Source organism: Narcine bancroftii, chromosome 9 (assembly GCF_036971445.1).
Source record: "Narcine bancroftii isolate sNarBan1 chromosome 9, sNarBan1.hap1, whole genome shotgun sequence".
Taxonomy (NCBI): Eukaryota; Metazoa; Chordata; class Chondrichthyes; order Torpediniformes; family Narcinidae; genus Narcine; species Narcine bancroftii.
The window spans coordinates 117075828-117102965 of record NC_091477.1 but is presented as its reverse complement, the minus strand read 5'-3'; the positions used below and the strand labels follow the sequence as shown (position 1 = coordinate 117102965).

Genomic DNA, 27138 nt, shown 5'->3' with positions numbered 1-27138 from the left:
CTAGCCCTGAGCCACAAGTAAATTTAAAAGATTATGAAACGCTGAAATGAAGGAATTAACAGTCATTTCCAGATTGCTATAAATATTAACATACTTGATTTGACAACTATTGCTTCAATTGAGAGAAAAAAGGAAAGAGTTTTCCATTAAATAAGACTCCAGGCAATACAATTCCATGCATTTTGCATGATGATCTTAATTCAGACTGGACATTGAAAAAAAAATCAGAAGTTATTTCTGATTGAACTGTGCTCCCGACTACTCCAGCAGACTTCACTTCAATCACTAGAAAATACTTGGCGTTGAGGTGGGATTGGGAAAGGTACTCGGCTCTGCATTATATGCAGATGCTGCTACTACAATGCAAGAGGTTCATTTTAAAATTACAGTCAGATCTACAGCAGAAATAGGCCCTGCAGCAAACTTGTCCATAGTGACCATGCTGGTTCTATTCCCCTAAATTCACCCTATATCCCTCAAAACCTTTCCCATTCCTGTACTAGTCTCAATGTCATTTGACATTCACAATTGTCTCAAATTCCTTTGGCAAATCAACCCACACATCCAAAACACAGTGCAGAGGTGTTCTTCAGATTCTTTTTAAATCCGCTCTTCTCACTGTAAATTTATGACCTGTAGTTACCCTATCTGTGCCCCTCATGATTTTATATATCTCTACAAGGTTCCCCCAACATCTTTATCCTCCCACATTCCGGAGAGAAAAGTCCAGCCTCCCCTTATATTCAAACTTCCTGGTTCGAGAAGCATTCTCATGAAATCTTTTCTGGACTCTTTACAGCTTTATGATCTCATTCCCATGGCTGGGTGACCAAAACTGTGCACAGCACTCCAAGTGTAGGCTCGCCAACATCTTCAACAGTTGTAACATGGCATCTCTGTTCCTCTATTTAATGCCCTGGCCAAAGGCAAACACGCCAACATCTCTACAGCTCTCGTCTGCCTGCATTGCCACTTGTATGGAATTATGCACCTTTACGCCAAGTCTCTGTTCTACAACAAACCCCGGGGCCCTACCATTCACTGCGCAAGTCCTGCTCTGGCTTAACTTACCAAAGTGCATACTTTGAATTAAATTCCATCTGCCACTCCTTGGCCTATTTATCAGATTTGTTCAAATCATCTTGGAATCTCTGATAACCTTCACTATTCATTTTTACCACCAAATTTGGTGTCGTCTGCAAACTGATCAACCATATAAACTACATTGTCATTCAAGTCGTTTATACAGATGCCAAATAACAGTAAACCCAGCACTGATCCCTACCACACATCACTAGTCACACACCTCCGCCTCCCTTTGCTCCCACCCCTTCTCCTAAGATCAAGCCAATTCTGTACCCAATTGGCCAGCTCACCCTAGATCTTGTATGATGTGATCTTTTAACCAACCTCCCATGCAGGCCCTTGCCAAATGCGTTGCTAAAGTCCACGTGGACAACATCCACCACCCTGCTCTCAATCTTCTTGCTTACCTCAAATTGCCTGCTTACTACTGATACTGTCAATCATGCCAAAGGTAACCTATAGATGTTAAGAGTTTTTACATGCTGCATAACTAGACAAGTTATTCAATAAACATCCAAGAATCACAATTCTATTAAAATTTTGCACTAATTTCTCTCCTTTGCAATACAGATCCAAGTTGTACAAGGAATATCAATCTTTGAAAGAATGCGCTGATTAAACCTGGAGTCTCCAAATTCTTCAATTTATGGTCATGATTACAAAATTCTTATCAAGCATTCCAGATTATTGCACATCCAAAATGTGGTTAACCTCCTATTCCCTACATAGCTCTGGAAAACAATGAGTTGGTTTAAGAGCAGCAGTGCCCTCCAGTGGCTGTATATATACATATATATATGTGTGTGTGTGTGTGTGTGTGTGTGTGTGTGTGTGTGTGTGTGTATTTTTTAATTAGATATATATCTGGCTGTACCTGAACAAACTACAAGGCAACCCCCCCCCTTGCTACAGTGGGAGAGGGTTGCATTCCTAAGGGTCGGTTTGCTTCATGATTTTCTGTCACAAACTTGTGTCACCTGTGCGCACAGGTCAAAAAATGAGAGCTGGAGATAGATTTATTTACCCCCCTCCATCACAGAGGGCTTGTACTCAAGAGTGGAGGCCTGTGACCAGTGGTGTGTGGCAAGGATCAGCGCTGGGTTGACTGTTAAATGTCATCAACGTAAACAACAATGTAGTAGTTAGCATGGTTAGATTGTTAAAATTCACTGGATCAAATTTTATTCCGCACCTGCAATTGTGGGGAGTAATTTGCATCAACAGTCCAAATGGCCATAAACGGTCTTCTGTAAAGGAATCTACATTAATAGTTTATCCTCACTTAAAATCAAAAGTTCACTTCCTTTACCTGAACCCAAATCCTACCTTTACAAAATTTGCTCAACTTCTACAAGCAGATGTCCTACAGGGTCATTTTAAAATGTGTTTAATAGTTTCAAAAGGATTTCAGCTATATGCACATTAGGATTGTCGCAATTACATTCAACAGATTTTCACTTCATTAATACAACAATCGCAATACTGAGCCAGCCAAAAAAATGTTCGTCTCTATACCTCTACCCACAGAATTTTAGCAGGACAGAGAACAAGCAGGATGGAGAATGAGCAACTTTCCATCTTGGCTCTCTTCTCCCTCTCCCACCCCACGCCCCCCCCCCCCCCACCCCCCCCCCACCCCACTCCCAACCAAAATAATGAATCTACAACCAAATCGGGTTTTTTTTTTCATTGAATGCTGATTTTGGAACACTTATAATCAACTTCAATTTAAACACAAGAACTGCAGATGCTGGAGGTTTAAGTGAACAACAGCTGAGGGGGACTCAGCAGGTCAGGCAGTGAAGGAGAAAAGTGGTTATCAATGTTTCAGGTCAAAGCCCTTTAGAGACATTCCTAACAGTTCAATAGCAAGGCAACGTTATCCAAATCTACACAAAAACAAACATATTTATGTATTTCAGTACATCAATAAGGGCAGAAGCATGAATGGTAGAAGTGGTCAATGCTCAGGAAATTTCATGGATTTATACCAGTTTCTTGTTCAAAGTTTGGCATCTATCTCTAAAGCAAATAAAGCTCCCTCTCTTCTCCTCCCCCCCCCCTCCCACCCCAATAAAACCTTGGACAAAGTGACAGACCACTTTTCCTGACGAAAATTCCACTTCACAAATAGAGGTTTTTAAATCACCAGACCTCCTGGCCAGATGACTTCGCTTGGCTCCATAACAGGCCAAATTTTACAGACATTACTGTGTTAAAAAATACTGTCCCAAGATGTGAAGCAACTATCTCTAGGCAATGAATGAGGCAGATGGCAATTTGGCAAAGAAATGGAAACCTCAGTGGCAATTTGATCACATTTTTAAAATATCAAAAGGCAGCCACATGGCCCACTGAGCCTCTTCATCATTATTAGTCATGGCAACTCCACCGTTTAAAAATCACAATTGTGGCTTCATTACAGCAAGAAAAATTAAATTTCTACCAAAAACATTGCATACTATTACTGGATTTTTCCACAAAGTAGCTCAGCTGTAGCATGAAGATTGCGTGGTCAGATTCCAGAATTAAACCTGTAATGGGATTTCAGCGCAACCCAGTAAAGGCCATCCTCCATTCAAGGCACTGAAATTCCACTTAGCCCGCAGGAGGATGCAAAAAGTCCTTGCCACTATTTCCTTGGTCAGAATGTACTCTATTATATTCAGCAAGGTTTCAACACGAGTCATACCACTGTGACTATAGGAGGTATCTGCAAGAAAACTGACTTGGCCTCACTCGCCCCCTCACCGTCCCTCCCCGCCAGAAAATTATCCCAATTCAGTTGTGAATTCTCAGTTGAATCTGAATCTGCTTCTACTTCCAACTCAGCACCACATTCCAGCCCTTTTAGTCATTTGTAGTGCAAAAAAGAAAATGACCACTTTCATTCTTTGTCTCCCAATTCATGAACCCATTGCTTATCGAAGCTTTTTACTTAGAACATCCTTCGTGATTTCCAAATGTTTTACTAGATCTCCTAACAATTTCCTTCTGTCTCAAGGGGAACAAACCTAGCTTGGACTCCATTCACACATCTTTCACTTCTGGAATCTTAACAAATCTCTTCCAAGTGCTATGCAAAACCATATCTTTTCTCTAGTGGACATCCTGAATGGCCAAACTAGTGTTTGCACTTCCCCTCCCCACAAGGTTTATCATTCTATCCCTACTAACTGGTTCCAGCATTGATAGTTCTGTTTTGATTTCTCTTTGTACATTTTTTGAACGAGGAGTCTACAGTGGCAATTTTCCAGGCCTGAGACAGTAACCCTGAACCTTTGCATTTTTAAAAGATCATAGCCAGGCCTCTGCAATTTATTCTCTCAGCAACTTGGCAGTATTCCATCAGAACTAAGTAATTTATCCAGCCAGTCTTTCTAGCACCTCCTCTGAGCTGGTTTTTAAACAATCCAGAATTTCAAGTTAATTTCTTTTGCCAAGACACCAACAGCAATACCGTCCTTGTGAAGAACTGTCTTCTGCCTCCAAGAGTGAATGCAAAGGTTATATGAGGTTACATTTGTGCATGCAGTCCATTGGTGTGCAAGCTGACTGCAAAGAATACTACACAAGAGGTATTAAATTGGCTTCAAGGTGCTCTGCAATATTCTGAAGCACAATTGACATGTTCTAAGAATTCCATTCAACGCAAAAGTACAAATTGGTTCAGCTTTCTATGAATTGGCCATTTGCTCTGAAAAACTTCTACCATTGTCAGCTTTACATCTTAACATTGTTAATTTAGTAACATTGATTAAAAGCACCAAAAATTATCCAGCACAACTGAAATGTCATGTTTTCATTAGTTTCAGGTTACATTTTCTGCAATTTTTCTGCAAAGGAAATGTAGCTATACACAATGAACGTGCTTTCAAATACTTTGGTTAATTTCCAGAGATATAGAGTAAATATGCAACTTTGAAAATCCTCAAAGGTTTGCCCCTTGACAACATTTGCTACATTTAGCCTGGATGTAGGAGCAGAATTGGGCCATTCAGCCCATTAGGTCTCTTCCTCCAATCAAATCACAACTGATGTACTGTCCCTCTCAACCCCATTCTTGCCAAAACTTTAACATTCTAACTAATCAAGGACCTATCAACATTAGCTTTCATTAATCCAATGATTTGGCCTCCACAGCCATCTATGGCAACAAAATCCAAATAAAACATGCAGTGGCTGAAGACATTTCTCTCTGCTTTAAAAGGACACCCTTTTATTCTGAGGCTGTGCTCTCTGGTCCAAGACTCTCCCAGCTCTGGAAATATCTTCTCCACATCTACTATATCCAATCCTTTCAATAATCAGGAGGTTTTAAAGAGATCACCCTTCATCCTACTAAACTCTAGCGTGTTCAGGATCACAGCCAGCAATGTTCTTCACACGCCAACTCTCTCATCCCATAAACCTCCTCTGGACCCTCTCCAACACCAGCACATCCTTCCTTAGATATGAAGCCCACAACTGCTCACTTTTAGATATGCAACATCAGAAGGGGGCCACATATTCACTTAGACACTGCATCTGAAGTGGCTTCAAGATGAGGCAACTGCAAAAAGGTTCAAACAAAAATGTGCATCTGACCAATTTGAATCATTGGGTGAACCATGCCTCATTGATCAAAATCAGATTTCAGATTTATTGCCAGAGTACATGTGACATCGCATACAACCCAGAGATTCCTTATTCCTGCGGGTGTGGCAGAATTACCATTAGCTAGTAGTGAAAAAAAAATAAACTATACACAGCATAAATTTGTAAATTAAAAACTGTAAACATAACAAATGTAATTGATTGTGCAATACAGAGAGAACAAAAGAAAGGCAATAAAGAGCACGAGTCCTTAAAGGAGTCCGAGTTTGTTGTTGAGGAGTCTGATGGTGGAGGGGTAGGGTAGCAGCTGTTCCTGAACCTGGTGGTGTGTCTTGTGGCACCTAGACCTCTTTCCTGATGGAAGCAGCAAGAACAGAGCACTGGGTGGTGTGGGTCTTTGATGATTGCTTCTGTCCTCTGACTACAGCACTCCCTGTAAATGTACTCAATAGTGGGGAGGGGTTTGCCTGTGATGTCCTGGGTTTTATGCTCAGGGGTATTGGTGTCCCCATGATGCAGCCGGTCAGCACTTTCCACCATACCACTGTAGAAATATGCCAGGGATTTTAGCTGTCATACCAAACCGCCCCTAAATCTTGAGGAAGTAGAGGTGCTGACGTGAATTCTTCACGATGTTATTGGTGTGTTAGGTCTAGGAAAGATCCTCTGAGATGGTGACTCCCAAGAACCTAAATTTGCTCACTCTCTTCTCTCCACCTCTGATCCCCCACTGATCATTGGACTGCATACCTCTGGCTTTCCTTTCCTGAAGTCAACATCATCTCCTTAGTTTTGGTACATTCAGGGCAAGATTGTTGTCGGTGTACTATCCAGCCAAGTTTTCAATCTTCCTCCTGTTCGCTGACTCATCCCTTTCCTTTATACAACCCACTACTGTGATTATGACAGCAAATTTGTAGATGATGTTATTGTCATAGGTGTAAAGTGAGTAGAACAGGGAGCTAAGAACACAGCCCTGTGGTGCTCTAATAGAGATTGTGGAGAACTTCTTACCAATCTTCACTGATTGTGGTCTGGAGGTGAAGAGATCCATGATTCAATTACATGGTGGGGTGTTAGCTCCCAGGTCATGGGAGTTTGCTGATCAGTTTTGAGGGAATGATGGGGTTAAATGCTGAACTGGAGTCGATAAAGAGCATCCAAATCAGAGGGTTGCAGTTCTCAATTATAAACAAAACCATTCAGGATAACACATCACAATTTTATGTTGAAAGGACCATCCTTCAGACCTGAGAGGTCCTGGGTTGGGGGCGGGTGGGGGGTTCAGCAGATCTAACTGCATTACTTAGGGAAGGGAAGGTATTTTATATCCTGGCCTTAAACACAATCATCAAAACTGATTTGGTGATTATCACATTAGGTGAGAATTTCTTTTGTAAAAATTGATTACTTTTATCATATCCTTCATGCTAAAACTATTTCATTGGTTGAGAAATCTTGAAAGGTGTTGTAGAGATGAATGGTAATGATTTCATGACTACAAAGTCAACCTGCATGAAATTCACCCACACTGCTTTGAATAATACACTTCCAGTCAGTCATGCAAAAAAAATTGGTGAGTCAATAAATGATTTAAATGAAATCCAGGCACCTTATCCAAAGTACAGGAAAAGGAAGGGCTAGAATAAGCCTTTATACAATGAGTCAGCTCAGATACTTACTTGGCAGACCAACCTCACTGCCTTCAATCTTAAATTGTTAGTCATTCCAACAACAGATCACTTTAACCCATTTTCTCCAATTTCAATTTGCCAATTAAAACCTAGATTTTTTTTTAAAATAGCCATTTCTATAGAGAGATCAGGGATGTGAAGCAAATATGCATCACAAACTGGTACCGGCTGAATTTTAGTGCAAGTCGGGGAACTCTCAGCTTCAACAGCAAGGACATTATTTCAAATGGGAACAAACAATGTTGAGGTGAAGATTGACTAAATACAATTCATGAAATTATTTAAACAACTAACGAGATGGAGTCTTGTGTTTGCTTCAAACTGCTCACAGCACCAAGTCGGGTCCAGCAGCATCTGCTTCAAAATCAATGACCCTCCATCCAAAAGAGAAAATGGGTATTTAAGTTGCAGAGGACGAGAGGTGGAAAAAACCAAAAGCAATATCTCTTATTGGGTGGATCCAAGGCCATGCAGGTGCTTTTGGAGTTGATGAAAAAGGATAGTTAGAAAGAAAAGGGCTTGTTTGAGGTCTGAATGGCAGAATGCAGCAGATGCTGAAAATCAGAAACAAAAATGCTAGAAATTCTCTGCAGAACAGGGGACATCTGACAAGCAGAACTGATATTAAGAAATTGGAACTGGAAGATGAAATGCTGTCGTTGGAGCTCATTTAAACTCCATTAACAAGGCCTTTTCAAATTGCCTTGTAAAATGGGGTTAACCGGGCAATTTACCCGTAAATTGAAGACGTAGGTACAGTTGAAAGGGCTGACCTCGCAGGTGGTCAGGGAATCAAGTAAAACTTTCCTAGGTTCTTCCTATTTGAAGGGGAAATAGCTCAATCGGTTACTCTGGAACTCTAAATAGAAAAGGAACAGAAAGAACACAGGAACAAGGGGATTCCCTGTGGTTTCGTGACACATCACTCACCACGTCATCACAGGGGTAGGATCCCCCTTAAATTAACAGGTTGGTAATTTAACAGGCAGGTTAGGCTGCTGTTTGAAAGGTGCAGGAGGCACACTCTACCCAGTAATCTCACCTGGGTCTCAGGAAGGCTACTCAGGTGCTGAAAATTGAAAGCACCTATAGCTTTCTCACTTTCTCATTGGGTTTATGGCGAATCACTTAAAACATTAAACCCATTTCTCTCCATACATGCTACCTGACATGATGAGTCACATCTGTGAACTTGGTGCCTTCAGCCATTTGGGTTCCATGCAAATGGTTTCTTTCTGCCTCCATTTAAGACTCTCTCAAGGCTTTTTTTGATTTACTGCAAGTTACTACATTTAACCGCTTACCAATGTCTGGAAGCAATTTTACTAACTGTGGCATCCCAGAGTAATCCAGATCTGGAGTAACGATTAACAAAAACATTGAGCAAATGGAGAATTTAATTTTAAATAAATCTGGACAAATCTAAAAACTCCCAGAAATGATGACCCTTAAACCACTAGATTGTCACATGATCACATGGTTGGTTCATTGATGACATTTACCATACCACCTTGTTCGATTTGACCTATTCAGGCTCTGTGACAAACAAGTGTCCTCTGAAATGGCCAAGCAAACTACTCAATTGAAGCATAATTGGAGATGTGAAATAAATATCAGCCTTACTGCAATGATCAAAGTTCACAATTTTTAAAAAGTTCAAGGTGCGAGGCAAATTATTGACCCAGAATTCGGGGATTATCAGTCTGTCCAATGCGGTTGGAGTTGGGGGGGGGGGGGGTAGGTAAAGCAGAGCAGGGAAATCAGCTAGAATTTCAACAGCTAAATATTATGCCGCAATATCAGATGGAAACACACACGTCTGAATACAGGGGTCAGCCACCTATCATTAAGCTGCAGCGTAAGGATATGATTATGATTTATTTAAGCAAGATACTTGGAGTGGGCTGGGGTGAAATCACATGCTACAAAGGCAATGACTTGAAGTAAGTAGCAAGCAGGGAGGTGAACATCACTTCATGGTGAAAAAAATATTTAGCAAGTTCATTTGTGGAACAAATGTGGGTTTTGAAGGATGAAAGAAACATGCCAAATACAAAAGGCACAGGTACTTAAGCTGGCTAGAGCAACATACAAATTTCTGAAGGATCTCGGAGTCAGGCAACATGTATGGAAGGCCATGTAGTCAATCAACATTTGGGCCCAAAGAGTTGCCATCTATTGTCTTCCATGGGTGCTCTCTGACCTGCTGAGTTTTTCCAGCAATAGGTTGCTCCAGTTTTCCCAGCATCTGTAGTCTTTCTTGTTTCCCTTAGGTATTTAAGTTAATTGCTGAAAATACACATTTTCAAGTTCATTCAAGCTGCTAAGTCAGTGGGTCAAAATTAATCAAAACTGGACAATCAGGACTCAGCACATCGGGCTGCATCCATGGAGAAAAATGGAAAGAATGTTTTTGGGTTGGGACACTGCTGAACTGCTGACTGTCCATTTCTCTCCACGAATCCTGCCTGATCCACTGAGTCTCTCCAGCCTCTCATTGCCAGCTCGAGATTCCATAATCTGCAGTTTGTATGTTACTCAGATGTGCCCTTAAATGATCAAAAGATAGCCGTGTTGGGAATCCTTTTAAACTGCATTATTTGCAGATGCTGAAAAAATAGGTCAGAGGGCACACACCATTCACTGAGGGGAGTACGAAGATGAAGAAATTTGGCATCAATACACAACACTCAAACTAGAGGAAGATTCAAATGGAAAATTCTTTTGGTATTGATATCTATATTCAACTCCTAAACATTCACCCAAACCATTTTCTTGCAATCAAAGAATGTTCACAGAAGCACAATAGATAAATTTGCAAAGAAATAATACTGCCACATTGACCACCGCCAGTGGGCTGATAATGCCTCAAACCGTGCATCTTGGCGCCTCACAGTTTGGCGGGCAGCAGCCTCCTTTGAAGAAGACCGCAGAGCCCACCTCACTGACAAAAGGCAAAGGAGGAAAAACCCAACACCCAACCCCAACCCACCAATTTTCCCCTGCAGCCGCTGCAACCGTGTCTGCCTGTCCCGCATCGGACTTGTCAGCCACAAACGAGCCTGCAGCTGACGTGGACTTTTACCCCCTCCATAAATCTTTGTCCGCGAAGCCAAGCCAAAGAAAGAAAAGAAGAATACTCAACAAGGCCCTAATCCTGGTGGTTATGTCCAGCTATAGAACTCAAGTACATAAACTGCAATTACGATTATATACGGAATTTCCATCTAATTCCAGAGTTGGGAAGGATGCTTCTGATCATGCTGTTGGCAGGACATTGCTTTGCACAGCACGTTCTGAAATGCAGGGCTATATTGTGATGGATATGCTTGGTGCACCAACGACAGGGACTGTAAAGGCCACAGGTTAAGGGCATTCTGTTGTTGCACTCTATAAGAGCACAGAAACTATGTTAAACTCCCTGGATTTAAATTTTTTTTTAAACTTTAAACCCATTTCAGCCCATGTCCATGCCACCCAATTTATACCCAATTAACCTATCCCCCCTTGGAAAATCCACGCAGATAGAGGGGGAATGTACAGACTCCTTAAGGACGGCGTAGGATTCAAACCCCAGTCCCAATTGCTGGAGCTTTAAGGGCATTGCACTAACCATTACACCAACCGTACTGCCTCTAAATTATCTGCTAAAAATGTATAACAAAGGAAAATAGATGTTCTACTCAAGTTAATGGAATAATGTGGCCTGAACTAAAAATTTAAGTGCAAAATCCAGTACTATGTTTGTAATCATATGGTATATTTTTGACAAAAAAAGTTTAGTGAATAAGGTTAACTACTAAGAGTGCTTCTTAAATCTGCACAATGGTCCCTTCCTTTGCTCTTCAGCCTTGTCCAAAGTTATAGATAGGTTTGAACATTTACATTAAAAATTCCATCCTTTGGCCTTTCAGTTCCATCTGCATTTTAAATGTTCCTGCCATAAGTGAATGACTTCAGCTTGATTGCTGTTCACTCCCAATAATCTCTCTTCTCCCAAAAGCAAACTCTTCTATTAAACCCAGCAGATATTTTGAAGCTAACTGTTTAAATGGATGACTGTTACTTCCAAAACAGTAAATGAAATGGAGGGGGGGGGGGCGATTGTTGAGAAATACAAGTAGTAGCTGATTTGACTAAGTAATAGAGCTGGACAAAACTAAACAGGTGGCTTAAAACAATAGCTATATTATTCATGGTTAGGAACACAAGAGGATATGACAAAAATGATCCTGTGACTTTTCCATCCTGTAACACCAGGGTGACAATTTCAAATTGATTGCTCACATACAATTACTCTGAATAACAAAATCCATTCAGCCGCCACAGCGTTCAGCCGCCACAGCGTTCAGCCGCCACAGCGTTCAGCCGCCACAGCGTTCAGCCGCCACAGCGTTCAGCCGCCACAGCGGTCAGCCGCCACAGCGGTCAGCCGCCACAGCGTTCAGCCGCCACAGCGTTCAGCCGCCACAGCGTTCAGCCGCCACAGCGTTCAGCCGCCACAGCGTTCAGCCGCCACAGCGTTCAGCCGCCACAGCGTTCAGCCGCCACAGCGTTCAGCCGCCACAGCGTTCAGCCGCCACAGCGTTCAGCCGCCACAGCGTTCAGCCGCCACAGCGTTCAGCCGCCACAGCGTTCAGCCGCCACAGCGTTCAGCCGCCACAGCGTTCAGCCGCCACAGCGTTCAGCCGCCACAGCGTTCAGCCGCCACAGCGTTCAGCCGCCACAGCGTTCAGCCGCCACAGCGTTCAGCCGCCACAGCATTCACCCGCCTGTGTTGTGCTGTCAAATCAAAATCTCAAAATGTGCACAAAATTTTATCATCTACCAAACAGCAATCATCCCCACCTTGCTCAATAGTTCTGAGTCCTGTGTCTCCAAAATAAAAGGCCCCACCTAAAATACTGACCGACTAGCTCTCTTCATGGATGCTGCCTGACCCACAGTGCATGCAGTTTCACTCCAGATTTTAGCATCTGCTATTTTTGTTTTGTTCCTGAGTCACAGAGTGCCAAGAACTTGTGTAATTGCTATTTGGTCAGTGCAGACCTGGTTGAGGTATGTGTCAGCATATGCTGTGAAGCACCTGACTCGGTGCTCAAGCTATTGCAGTCTACACATTGAAATTTCAATCCAGTGGTTTTAACCATGACATGAACAAAATTTGTCAATAATTTTCAGACATGTACAAACCTAACAATGTACTCTAACTAGCCTAGAATTTCCCATGCACAAACCTCCCACCCCATTTTTCTCAATTCCATATACTTATCTACCGCTGTTGCCAGCAGTGCATTCCATGCATCCACAACTCTGCGTGAGACTAAATGTTTACAGCCTATGATCTCATCCTTGCTCACAAAGCAGATCTGCAGCCCACTTCTGATTACCAAACAAACATTTCAGGGTGAAAAGTAGAAGTGAACTAAAACTAATGCCCAAAATTTGAGCATTTTGGCAGAAGCCAAGACACCATCTTTTTCAAGGTCTTCTGCCTCGCACCCGCTCCTCAAGATGTGAACGGATTTAAGGTAGGGGATTTTGTTTTCCCCCTTATACATTTTAGCTCTTAAAAACTTTCCTTTTAAGACCCATCTCACTGAACATAGTTTGTCACCGTCCTAATGTCCATTTTCATGCAATACAATTTTTTTGACCCACTCTATTTCTAAATAGAAAGCCAGCAACTCTCAAAATGAATCAATTCCTGATGAGTGCACACTGAACTTCAGTCCAACAGAGTGGATAGCAATATTTTAGACACCGGAATATGCAGGGAATAGTATCATGTGCCAGATTTTTATTTTAACTTCATGTTTGGCACATAGTGGGTCAAAGGGATTGCTCCATGTTAAGAACTGGAACCACAGAATATGATAGCTGAGAAACAGCTCTTAGAAACATAATAGTGTAACTAAAATTACAATTCTTTAGGAACACTTCAAAATGGGGGAGACGGCAGTAAATATTGAGCACACAAGGTTCAGCCTATAAAGATCTCTTCCAATATAGCACAGTACCTCCCAATAAAATTTCCTCCTCTATTGAGTTTGATCAGGCAAGTTCCGTATCAGCCTTACATTGGGAGAGTTCTCAAGAAAACTCCTCTCTTACCTGCTCCCACCAATGTGGTCATGAATAACAACTTGAGAATGTGGGAGAAATATTATCTGAAAGCACTGGAGGCACAGTATTGCAGACATTTACCAACACAAGTTGAGTTGTGTTGGAAACTGAGCCCCTCAACCTGACGCTGCCATTCAATAAGCTCATGGTTGATCTGACTACCTCAATCCTGCATTCTGATTTCATCAAGGGTCTATTTGCCTCAAAAATACTCAAAACTCCGATTATCTACACTTTAAAAGAATTCTACTCAATCTAAACTTGAGAACCCCTTAAAACAGTTTCCATTTTTACTCTAGACAAAACTAGGTAGAGGAAAAAAAAAACCTTAGCAGCCAGTAAAAATCCTTTTGATGGAGTTATGCAAATTATTTTTTTTAATTCAGTACCTGCCAGTCCCATCTTTACAAACCTACAAGACATGGAAAGTTCGTCATAGCCATTAACAACATATTTTAATGCTTATTTTTATATTTTCAATTACTCTCATATCCTTGGGATTAGGGGCAATGAAGTAGCTGGAAGAAGGATTCTTATCCCTGCATAATATTGTTTCTCCAAGTATTAACAATTACCACAAATCTTGACTACCGCAAGAGAGCAGAAAGTTACAACAACTAGTGGAGCTGTAAGCAACAAAAGAGCAATAATATGGGGGGGGGGGGAGACAGATTAAGAGGTAACTTATTGATTGCCATAAATGATTTAATGTCAAAAGTGTCGAGAATATTTCAAGTTGTTTAACAAGTATGTTACTATATTAATGAAAAGTAAATTACAAGACAAAAATGCTGCTTGGCTCAAAGGCTGAATACTTATAATAATCAGCTAAGGAATGCAGATCGAGATTGAAGTAAATGAAGATTGGATGAACCCAAATTATAAAGGAACAAACTCAGAGCTTATTTTGCCATTGCTATGCGCAAACAGACATGGTGAAATTACTGAAAGATTTGATTCAGTGCCATCTAAAAATAATTGCAAGAGTTCCGCCAGCTTGAATATTATTAAGCAGAGAGGTCTGACCAGGAAATAGCAAATTAACTTCAGTGGACAAGCAGCAAAGCATTAGGGAGGCAGTGATTTAAAAACAAGCACCATGTTGTATATTACATTTTTAAATATCTCAAACTTTGCAGAGTATGGTCTTTGACCAGATCCAGATCACAAGATTACTCCCTGAGAATGTATTTTTTTGTCATAAATAAACTTTAGGCACAATAATTTTACAACAAATGTTGACAGTTTTCACATTCTTAGTGTCATATCCATACATTTCCAATGTACATTGTTACATTCGTTCAATATTTAACATCACTGTTACTACTACAGCACCTTGCTGTTACTCTCCCCTCTGTCGAGAGTTCCCCCTCAGTCTCACCCTCTCAATGCCCGGTAACGGAAGGACTCTAGACAGCAGTCCTTCCCGTAACACCTTTGCATTGGCTGTTGTGCCAAGCCTTGAGTGTCCCTCAGCACTTAGCTCAAGAGTGACACAGACAAGCCTCGCCCTTGAATCTCAAGGTAGCACATTTTAGAAAGAATAAGAGTAATTAGAATAAATACAATAATTTATGTAATAAGAATAATTACATAAAAGGTTAGAGTCAAGGTGGGGGGGGGGAGGGAAGGAAAGGGATCTTGGAAATGCACGTGTGGCTCTTTGGCCCACAATATCTGTGCCAATCATGATGCCAAATTCATCTCATCTGGCTCCACCACACATGTCCCTCCCTCCCTCCATTCCCCAGATGCTCATATCTCTAAAGAAAAATGTGCACAAAAAATCTGGAATGGGCAACCAGAATTGCAGACAATACTCCAAACATAGCCCAAAACTAAATCTTATATGCAAAGAAGCATGGGACCGTATCGGCTCAGGTAATTCCTACATTGCCATTTTAACGGCATCAATTGTTGACCAAAACAATGCCTTAATGTAACCACCAATGCTTGTTTCAGCTCAAATTTCCCACCCCCCAATACAAAAGGATCGCCTCCCTGATCAAGGAATGATGCATCCTTATGAAACCTAAAACAGTTACCTGAAATTCAATGACAATTACTAAATGATTATAATTACCAACTTCAAAGCCCATCTTAAAAGTGCACTAGTCACTGAAGGATTTGAAATGTGACAGAAGAAACAGGTCATTCAAGTTAAATTGTAATGAAAAGTTCGACATGACTTGCAGCACCAGCACCCAAGGAAATGGAAGTCAAGAGTAATTTAAATTTATTTTCCCTGAACTGTTGCTTAATTAGAACATTTCTATCTTGAAATAACAATATTTTTTATGCTGATATTCAAGTTTCAATCCATTTCACGCTTAATATTTTAGCTTATACAAAATCTTTTACTGAATACATATGCAAATTCAAAGAAGGCCCATTACAATCTCCAATTTGTTGCTCGATGGATAGAAAACAGTGGTTTATACTCTCTTGTCAACCAAGATGTCAGGAAAATTCAGGGAGCATGAATAAAAGTGCTTAAATTTAGATTTGATGATGGGAGCCCTTGTGGCTTCTGAAAGGAGGTTCAATGAATTGACTGGCTACAGCAAAACAATTAGTCCACTCCTATTTATCATGTACCTAATAGAAAATAGAAGTCACTAAAAAAAACTTTAAAAACAGAAGACACTATTTAACAGATGATACAGCTTAATTTGGGTGATCAATAGAACATTAAATGAGATAGAAACACATGCCTCCAGTAAAATTCTGGAAATAAACACAGAAGTATAAACTTGTGATTTTAACTTTCTCCACTGCCTCATCCCTCCCAATTCTCAATCTCCTCCAGCAATACCATCTTACTCATGATATTGGGCACTCCTTTTCTAGCATCTTGATCCTCAACTTTAATCACTCCACAATTTGTGCCCATGCCTTCAGCTGCAATGGTCACAAGCTCTGAACTTCCCTATATCCTTCCCCCATGATCAGGAGAATTGCAGTGTTTCTCGAATTTATCAACCAATAAGAAAAACAGTTCATCAGCCATTAACAGATTATAATTTGCAATATTCAACATGGTTGCAATATTTCCAGTGTTATAATAAAACCACATTATTAGCTGTAAATGACGTGGGATGCTCTGGCAGAGTCCCAAAAGTCTTTTTTTCCCATTGCAATCTCCCAAGTATTTCACTGAACTAGTGATTTTTTTAAAAATACAATAAATATTATCCCATCGCTGTTTATAGATATATTTATGCATTATTCTTACCACAATGCAAATAGTTGTTTTACTGCACACAAAAAAATGAAAACTGAGCATACATTGTGACGCAAACATACTTTACAATTTTTTATAGAAATCTGACATCTTAACCATATCACCTATTTCACCTCAAGTGGTAGTTGAACATTCAGATAAATGGCCAGCCATTTCAGAATTGTACGACTTGAATTAGCAATATTCAAATTTCTGCAAAGGCTGCAGGGAAAAGCCAGGGAACTACAGGCTAGTGAGATACAAATAAAGGGTATTTTGAAGGAGAAGAGATGCATACAATTGGATAGACGTGGGCCGATTATAGAGATAGTTGGCATGGTTTCGTAACTGGGAGATGGTGTCTCACAAATCTAATTGAATTGTTTTTTTTTTTGAAGATGTGGCCAAAAAGAGTAATGAGGACAGATCTGCAGATGTTACGTTCATGAATTTCAACAAGGCTATTGAGATTCCACACAATCAGCTGCTAGCAAGGTTAGATCACATGGGATCCAAGATGAGTTAGCAGATTGATAGAAAATTGGCTTCATGTTGGAAAGCAGAGGGTGATGGTGGCAGGGGTTTTTTCCCAGACTGGAGGCCTGTGACTAGTGGTGCGCTACACTATCTTGTAGATTGTGAGGACTGTTGCCAAAGATTGTAGCAGGATCTTGATCAGTTGGAAGTTGATGGAATTTAGTACACAGAAACGTGAAGTACAAGGCCAGGCTTTATTCCTGACAGCCATGGCTTGTCCCTGACAGTTTGTCCTCCAACATCACAAACATTTCTACAACTGATTCCACCTGCATTGAATTCACCCATCATTATTGAATGAAGATCTACCGGGACCAATGCCTGAAGAGGGCGCACAAAATCAGTGAACCGGTGCGGACTCAAAAGGCCAACATGGCCTGTTTCCGCTCCATAAATGGTTATATGGTTATTACATTTTGGGAGGAATCTAGGAGTGTTCACATACATAGTACATAGAAAGTAGTGCCAGTTCGATGGGGTGGATCAAAAGAATTTTGACATACTGGCCTTCATCAGAGTACTGAGTATACAAGTTGGGGCTTCTATAGCAGCTATGTAGGATGTTGGCATGGCCCCATTTGGAGTAGTATGTTCAGTTTGGTCACCATGCTATAATAAGAAAGATGTTGTCAAGCCAGATTGGGTGAAAAGAAAATTTATGAATCTGTTGCCAGGACTTGTAGGCCTGAGCTATAAGGGAGAGGTTGTGCAGGGGATGAGGGGTGATCCCACAGAGTTTACAAAACCACGAGAGGAATAGATCAGATGTACGTAGGGAATCTTTTGCCTAGGTTAGGGGTATCGGTAAGCAGAGGACATAGGTTTATTTTGGGGAGGGGAGAAGGGATTTGACAGGCACCTGAGGGGTAACTTTTTTAAAAAAGGATGGTGGGTGTCTGGAATGGGCTGCAAGAGAGGCGATTGAAGCAGTTACCATTGTAATGTTCTTTTTAAAATGGACAAATATATAGAGAGGATGGATTTATCAGGGATAGGAACCAAATGCAGGCAAGTGGGACTAGTGTGGATGGAATATCGTGGTAGGTGTGGGCAAGTTGTGCCAAAAGGCCAGTTTTCACATGATGATTCTAACATGTGAAGGAGAAGCCTTGGCTGAAGAACCAGAGTGCTCTCGAGATAATTCAGTCATTCCATTAACAGAGAAGAAATCTTTGATCAAGAGATAGTGAATTTTTGAAATTCCCACAGACTGCTAGATTTGTATTTAAGGGAATCAAAGGAGTTTGTGCAGTAAGGTGGCACTCGGCATTGGGGTTCAAATGACCTTTGCCTGCTTCTATGTGTTCTTTGTTCTCATACAATCACAATTTTAAAAATATGCTGCATTAATGAGCAGTTCAATCAAACAGCTCCACTGAAGGGATCGGGGAAACACAAATCCTTTATTTTCCTTAATATCCAATAATCTATCAACATCACCTGAAATTTGTGGAGGGAGCAGGCTAACATTCAAGAACCACAAATCTGTTGTCCTAGAATTTCCTGGCACTTGGTTGCTTTTGATTACCAATATTTTAACTGTAGTCATCTCTTCACTTGTGCTGGCTTTCCATGTTTCTATATAGAGGCAATGGTTGAAGTAGTAAATGGTTCATTCCTGGAGCAGATCTTGAAAAATAATGAATCCACAGTTTCATTTACTCAAATTGTAGTGAAGCAAGATGAGGCCTAAAATAGAATGGATCTGGGCATTTATAAATTACAGAAGTTATACAGACTGGAGAGTATACAAACAGGTAGAGTGAAATGTTAACTTTTAATGTTTTCCAGAAAAATTACCTTTTTTTGAATCAAGAGATGGTGCTCAACTACAAACATCACACTGCAGTACTGCAGCAATTTTTAGTGGCATTTCAAGTTGTGCTCTACTCTGTGCCTCACACAAGCGTTACCAGGCAGTGAAGAAATGCAACGTCCACGAAAACATAACCCAATGTTATTTATCAGTGCACCTTAGAAGCTGTAAAGATCAGGCAAGTTAAGCTCAAATGTATGAATTAGCAGTGCAGATTTTCAATGGGCATCTCACAAATCTTATTAGCTCATGTGAAAGTATCACTCATTAAGAATGTTTCTCGCCAAACGTTTAAAATAATGTAGAAGAGAATAAATTCATAATTGAAGTTGGTTTGTTTTTGAAAAGGCCAAATATTTCCTTCAACAGCGGAAACTAGACTTCATAGAAGTTACCTGACAGAAAATACCAAAAATCAACTTCAGGTATTCTTGCAAGTTTTGAGAAGAAAAATATTCAGTTAGTATCTAGCAAGCAAAATGTATTCTCTCTTTAATTTGGAAAGTAAGAAATGCCTCCTATGGAATGCTGTGAGACCTTCTGAGATCCTCCAGCATTTCTGTGTTTTTATTATAAAAAATGCCAAGCATCTTGGATGTACATTTTCCTTTTAAATTGTAGCAGCATTAAAACTAATGCTTCCACCCACGATACATGGGTACACAGCAGATTGTCAATTCGTCAATGCACAGAACTGTTTTGATCTCTGCCCAATTCTTTTACAAGGAAAATCCTTGCACGCCTTGAAATGGAAAGCTGCTTTTCGAGTACGCCAGCTTTAAGATTAATAATGTGTACAGTCAAGTGTCTTCAAGGAACATAATCTTAGCAGGGCAGAAGCAACGTTTCTCCTCTCTTCCCATTCAATCGCTCTCATAAGGATTGCACTCCTATATGAAGTTGATTTTGCTGAAAAGGATTTCTATTCAAGGTTAGGTACAAATTCTACTGGAATATTGCTGGTATATTTAAAATGACTGCATCTGTGGGCTAAATTGTACTTCTTTCTAAATGGTTGACGAGAAACTAGAACAGTGCGAAGCAAATACATGCATACTACTGCTTGTATGCATTTTCGTCTAGTCATACCTATCGTAGAGGTTCTTTGCATCCCGAGACTTGTTTACAGGGAAAGCTCGGTAGAAAGCAGCAGATGGATTCCTATATTTGTCAAGAATCAAAGATGGAGACAAAAGAGTAGTAAATAAAACATTAGAATAAGCAGAATTATAGATCAGATAAATCTTATCCAGAATTAAATTGAATAGCATATTTGTCAGAGCAGAAAGTATTACCAGGAAATAATAGAACAAACCATTTGAGGGGAAGGAGAGTTGGTTAAGGCCTGCGCAGCGCAAGAAGTTTGCTGTTAAATTCCAATTCAGAATGTTACCTCGATATTCATTTCTTTCTGTAACAAGGTATGCTTCCACAATGTATCAACCTTCTACATTGTTAATTCACTGCGTCAAACTTTAATATGACCAGATTAGTGGGTAAGCAGTTAATTGGTGCAATGCAAACTCCTCAGGGATTCAAAGATTGCAACCTTTCAGTCAAGCTCAATCTGATGGTTATTAAATTGGTTTGATTCAATGCCATATTTTAGGATAACAGAATACTGCTGGATGCTGACATGCCTTTGCCATATCCCATCCCCCACACAAGCAGAATATTGGTTATAATCAAATGCTTCAGTTTTCTGAATTTACAGTGCCAAACCAACATTCAAAGTAAATTTGAATGAGCCAACATGAAAGAGTCTTCAAGCCAACTGAACTGGGGCTTTTCTAAACCTAGACTTGCTGCTATTATGACTGTAGAAAGAAAATTGACAAAGAGCTAATCAAAAGATTTGCATCTCTTCCCAATCTATTGCTACAATTCAATTTTTTTTATTAAATGCAATTTCTGAAGTTCCAGCATTTCAGTTTACAAAGAGCTTCAAACAGATCTGTAAATCATGGGGGACAACAATAAGACAAAGGAGCAAGAAAATGGTGGTAAGATGCAGAAAAGTATACTGGAATGTGTTTGAAAATGTGAAGCTGTTTTGCTTTGTTGAGCTCGACTTGAAACTGTAGCACTTCTGCTTTTTGTAAATATAGTTAAAATTGACTATTATTTGCCATCCAGCCGACTGAATGTTGAATAGCAAAGTATCCATTTTCCATTATTAGGATTAAATTAGCCGCTCAGGAAGCAATCTTTTCCACCCCAGTTATACCAACAATACACCAATTTTACTTTGAAATCTTGGAATTTGCTGACGATACCATGGTAGTGGGTTGTATAAAGAAGGGTGATGAATCAGAATACAGGAGGGAGATTGAAAACTTGGCTGAATGGTGCACCAACAACCACCTTGCACTCAAGGTCACCAAAACTAAGGAGCCGATTGTTTACTTTAGGAAAGGAAAGACAGAGGTATACAATCCAGTGATCACTGGAGGTGGAGAGGGTGAGCAAATTTAAGATCTTTGGAGTCACCACCTCGGGAGATCTTTCCCGCACACAACATACTAATGGCTTTGTGAAGAACGCACTTCCTTAGCAGTTTGCAGAGGTTTGGTATGACAGAAACCCTGGCAAATTTCGACAGATATGTAGTGGAAAGTGTGCTGACTGGCTGCATCACAGTCTGGTATGGCGACACAAATACCCCTGAATGTAAACACCTCTAAAAGACAGTGCGCACAGCCCAGGACATCACTGCCTTCTGAGAGCAACAGCGATCATCAAGGACCCACCACCCAGGAAACTCTGTTCTCGCTGCTGCCATCAGGAAAGAGGTGTAGGTGCCACAAGACTTGAATCGTCAGGTTCAGAAACAGCTGCTACCCCTTCACCATCAGAATCAACAACAAACTCAATCAAGGATTCATTTAAGGACTCTTACTTGTGCACAGATTTTTTAAAATTCTCTCTGTATTACAGTTTGTTTACATTCATTATCTGTTTACAGTTGTTTATTGGTTTACACATATACGTTGTGTACAGCTTTTTGCTCTATTAATTAGTGGTAATTCTGCCTTGCCTGCAGAAAAAAATCTCAGGATTGTACAGTATGTGATGTCAGGTATGTTCTCTAACTAAATCTGAATTCTTCTTAAAAAAAAGCAAATAACATTCCAATAATTGTTCATTTTCTCTCTTTGGCTAACAATGTACAGAAGAGGTAGCTCTAGAAAGGCAGGCCACAATCTCATTCAATGATGAGAACATAAGTATGACATAACCCATCCTCACAAAAGTTACTTTTATATAATTAAATGTAAGGAGTTTATTTTTAAAAAAACTAAAAACATAGCATCAATGAACAAAGTTCCAAGCACATTTAAAGGAAAAATGCAATATTGTCCAATTTACTAGTTAACTTGCTATTGCTTATGCTCGCTGGAATTTTCAAAGTCTTACACATTTTTTAATTTGATATTTAAACAGTGAACTGTATTGCAAGAAAAAAAATATTCACATTATCAAATCTCCATGGTGACCCATTACTAAATCACAAGATCTGCCGAAGACAACAGTTGAATTCAAGCATTTCTTCACAACGGAAAATTAATGGAGTTAGTTCTATGGAACAATTTCAATATACTGTAAACCAAACAATCAAATGGCAGTCCTTTATGTAGCGACAGTAGTCCCATGTAATGGGATCAAATATGAGAACAGCAAGTCAGAAGATTTTATTCAATAATTGGTTATATATGGTTATATAGGACTGGAGGGGTATAGACTGGGTGCTGGTCAGTGGGACTAGGAGGGTGGGGATTTGTTACGGCATGGACTAGTAGGGCCGAACTGGCCTGTTCTGTGCTGTAAGTGGTTATATATGGTTATAGAATAAAAATTAAATTGAATTTCAATTAGGCGGCATGGTTAGTGCAACACTATTCTTTTCTTTGGCTTGGCTTTTAGGCAGTCCTTGTACCTATTACACTATTACAGTATTCTCTTTGGCTTGGCTTCGTGGACGAAGATTTATGGAGGGGTAATGTCCACGTCAGCTGCAGGCTCTTTTGTGGCTGACAAGTCCGATGCGGGACAGGCAGACACGGTTGCAGGGGAAAATTGGTTGGTTGGGGTTGGGTGTTCCCTCCTTTGTCTTTTGTCAGCGAGGTGGGCTCTGCGGTCTTCTTCAAAGGAGTATTAGCAACCCATGATCCTTAATTGTTGCATTGTGGGGAAAATTAGCAGAACAAATGAAATTCAAAACCTGATTCTTTGACTGTAGAGACAGAAAAAAACTAGCTATTAAAAGCTAATCTGATCTTAAGACCAGAGAAAATTACTTTAAAGACACCAAGTGCATTTCAAAAAAAAGTTACTCCATCAGAATTTGCATAATAATTCAAATCACTTGTAACACCTCCTTGCAACTAAAAGCTTTTTAAAAAATGGGAAAATTTTGTATTCAGGAATTGGGGCAGCATTAGGGAAATAATATCACTCCATTCTTTGCAAAGTTTTGGTAGAAAGGAGCAAAAGATGTAAACATTCTGTACTTTTCTTCCAGCAGCTTCAAAATACAATACCCACCATCCCCAACCCTTCCCATCCCAAGAATTCATACTATCCCTTAGAGTCAAACCAAAATGCACATTTGTTGGACTCAAGTTCCAAGTTTACACTGATTTGGATGCTCTTAAAACAGTTTTTAAAAGCACCCCCATTGTTTTATCCAGATTATTTGATTCAAATTATTATATACAACTCAACTTTTTTGGCACAAATACCTTTTTTTAAGATACAAGGAATCATTACACGTTACAATTACGCCTGAGGCCTCAAAGACCTCGATTAAGAGAGGGAGTCATGTGATGGAGTAGTGGCCGGACGGTGAACTCCAGCCCTCTCCAGAAAAGTCGGGAAAAACAAAGGAAAACACAAAGGCACAGAAATAAAAGTTACAGAAAAGTGAGTATAAAGGTGGAAAGAAGATGGCGACAAAAAAAGAAAAATCGAAAGCAACGGTAAGAAGAGAGGAAGAGAAGACAAAGGAGGAAAAAGGTGAAGGCCTTACCTGTCCGAAGAGGCCCGCTGCGGAGAGAGAAACCCGCTCCCTCAGGTCGGTAAATAATGGACTACAAAAATGGCTCGCTGAGCCGAGTAAAAGTGCGAATGAAAAAAAACACACCGACGGGAGGGGTGACCAGCTGGGGAGTTGATCTCCACAGCCGGCAACGACAGCTGCAGAACACCTGCAGCAAGAAGAGACCACAGAAGACAATAGAAACAAGAAAGAAGAGGAGGAAAGGACACCAAAGAAACAACAGATGGCCAACCCAGAGGAAGAAGAAGAGGAAGAGGAAGAGTACAGGGAAATAGAAGAAGAAAAGAAAGGCAAGGTAAAGGATATACTTGCTCTTATTAAAGGATACATGGAGTCATTTAAAGAATGGCAAACACAGGAATTTAAGGATTTAAGAAAAAGAATAAACAACACAGAAGAGAAAATAAATAAAATGGAGATGACCTTAACAGAAATGGGAAAGAAAATGGACAAGATGGAAGAGCGGGCAGTAGCAGCAGAAATGGAGGTAGAAGACTTAAAAAAGAAATTGGAGAAATCTAATAAAAAAACTAAAGAGACACAAGAACTACTAGCTCAAAAAATAGATACAATGGAAAACCATAACAGAAGAAATAACAAAGATAGTGGGCCTTAAGGAAGATGAAGAAGGCAAGAATATGAGGGAGTTTATAAAAGAGTGGATCCCTAAGACCCTAGGATGTCCAGAACTACAGCAAGAAATGGAAATAGAAAGGGCACATAGAGTATTGGCCTCTAAACCACAACCACAACAAAAACCAAGATCTATTGTAGTAAAATTCCTAAGATATACTACAAGAGAAAAGGTACTGGAGAAGACAATGGAAAAAGTAAGAGAGGGCAACAAACCACTGGAGTATAAAGGGCAAAAAAATCTTCATTTATCCAGATATAAGTTTTGAACTCCTAAAGAAGAGAAAAGAGTTCAATACAGCAAAGGCGATTTTATGGAAGAAAGGGTATAAATTTATACTAAAGCATCCAGCGGTATTGAAAATATTTATTCCAGGACAACAAAACAGACTATTCTCGGATCCAGAAGAAGCACGAAAATTTGCAGAACAATTACAAAAATAGACTGAGGGAGGAAGACGGGTAATGAGAGTTAAAATGATCACGATTGATCTGTATGTGGGTAAAGACAAAAATAGACTGAGGGATGAAGACGGGTAATGAGAGTAAAAATGATCACGATTGATATGTATGCGGGTAAAGAGGTATAAGAGTGAATAGAGACAATGAGCATACATGAATGTATCTGTACTTAGAGGAAAATATAGATAGTATAGACAAGAATTAATAAGGGAAGGTAATGGAATAGAGAGAATAAGGAGGGAATTAAAAGAGTGACCTTTGTGACATATGAAAAGTGAAATCTTTTCTGGGGGAGGCGGGGTGGGGGGAAATAGCGGTCACTGCAAAATCAGTTGACGCTTGCGAGTGGATTCGCAAATCCAAATGGAGAGGGGAGATGTGGTTGTCCGACAAGGGATAAAGGACAACTCAGGAGGTGAAGGGGAGATTGGGGATAAATAAGATAGAAATAGGAGAATAAGGAAAATGTTGGAGGTTGTAGGAATGTTGTCTTATAAAGAGTTGAAAATAAGAAAACAGAAATGGAAAAGGAGGAAAGGTAATGATGGAAAAACGGAAAGAGAAGATAAACAAAGTATAAAAGGGCTACGCTGAACTATATGTCTTTAAATATTAATGGAATACATAACCAAATTAAAAGGAAGAAACTACTAAATTTAAATGAATAAACGTATTCCATTAGAAAAAATAACATATAGGTTAAGAAATAATATTGAAATATTCGAACAAGTATAGGAGCCTTACATTAAAAACAATAGTGAAAACCTACCGGGGACAAACATTACCTAAGTTGATGGAAGGAGAAGGAAAGAAAAGAATGGACTCAGTAGAATTTCTGGTGTAATTTTGTTGAATGACAACATTGTCTGACTGGCTTAATGCAACCTAGATTGTATACCTAAAATGGATGAGGGGGGGGGGGGGTGGGGAGGTGGTTTGGGAGAAAAGGTGGGGGGGGGAGAAAAAGTCACTGTATATGTGTGAAAAAGAAATAGTGTATATCATGGCTAATGTGATTTATGGTGTGAAAAATAAAAAAATTTTAAAAAAATAAAAAAAAAAGACCTCGATTAAGCAAGATGGTGCCCTTGCCATTCCACCAATCCTTTTTCCTTGAAATCTCCAAGCCCTGGTCATCTTCACTGTGAAAGATCATTTTAACAGCTCTTATCATGAATGAAACATCAATCAAAACAGTTCTATACTGGTGACACTGGATTCAGTTGAATAAGATCATGGTGCCAGGTGCCAAAGTAACAGAATTGCTGCTTTTGACACAAGGACTGGTCACCACATGCTGAATATAGATTTGATGTGCAAATATCAACAGGAGGCTAACAAACTGGTATTCCAGGATTGGAAAAAAGGCACAGCTAATATCACTTGAAGTAAGTCAGCATGTCAAACCGGAGTGGTAGTTGCAATAATAGGAAGACCAAAGTTAACCAGTGCTGTCATGTGGATCTTTGCTGATCTTACACTTGAGTTAAATCCTCCCATATTCAGTCTGCAGTTTCCGTCATCAAAACAAAAAAAATCTATTTCATCTTAATGGCTTAGAAACACCCACCTCTACTGTGAAAGAGAGATTTGATGAGAGAAACTGCTAAATACACGAGTGTTCTTTCAGGATGTAATGAGCAGAGTGAATAAAGCAAAAGCACAAGTTAGATCAAAAGGCATGCTAAAAGTAGCGACTTGCAGTATTGTGAGCAGTTTTGGGTTCCTCATTTAAGAAAAGATATGTTCACGTTGGAGAGGGTTCAGTAGGATGATTCCAGGAATGAAAGAGTTAGCATACAAGGAGTGTTTGACAGCTCTTGGCTTGTATTCGTTGGAATTTAGGAGAATGGGAGGGGATCTCATTGAAACATTTTGAACATTGAAAGGCATGGACAGAGTAGAT

The 27138-nt window shown here is 39.9% G+C and overlaps 1 protein-coding gene across 2 annotated transcripts in view; it reads right to left on the bottom strand.

Annotated features, from left to right (window-relative positions):
* The window catches only part of tsc22d2 (TSC22 domain family 2), a 66608-nt gene that overhangs the window by 16082 nt on the left and 23388 nt on the right, over positions 1–27138 (bottom strand). The window contains exon 2 of one of the 2 annotated variants that reach the window (XM_069897431.1): positions 20168–20239. The exons of the other annotated variant lie outside the window; for it this stretch is intronic. Within the exon in view, the coding sequence (XP_069753532.1) occupies positions 20168–20239 (72 nt within the window). The remainder of the gene's footprint in view (positions 1–20167; positions 20240–27138) is intronic. 2 annotated transcript variants of the gene reach the window in all.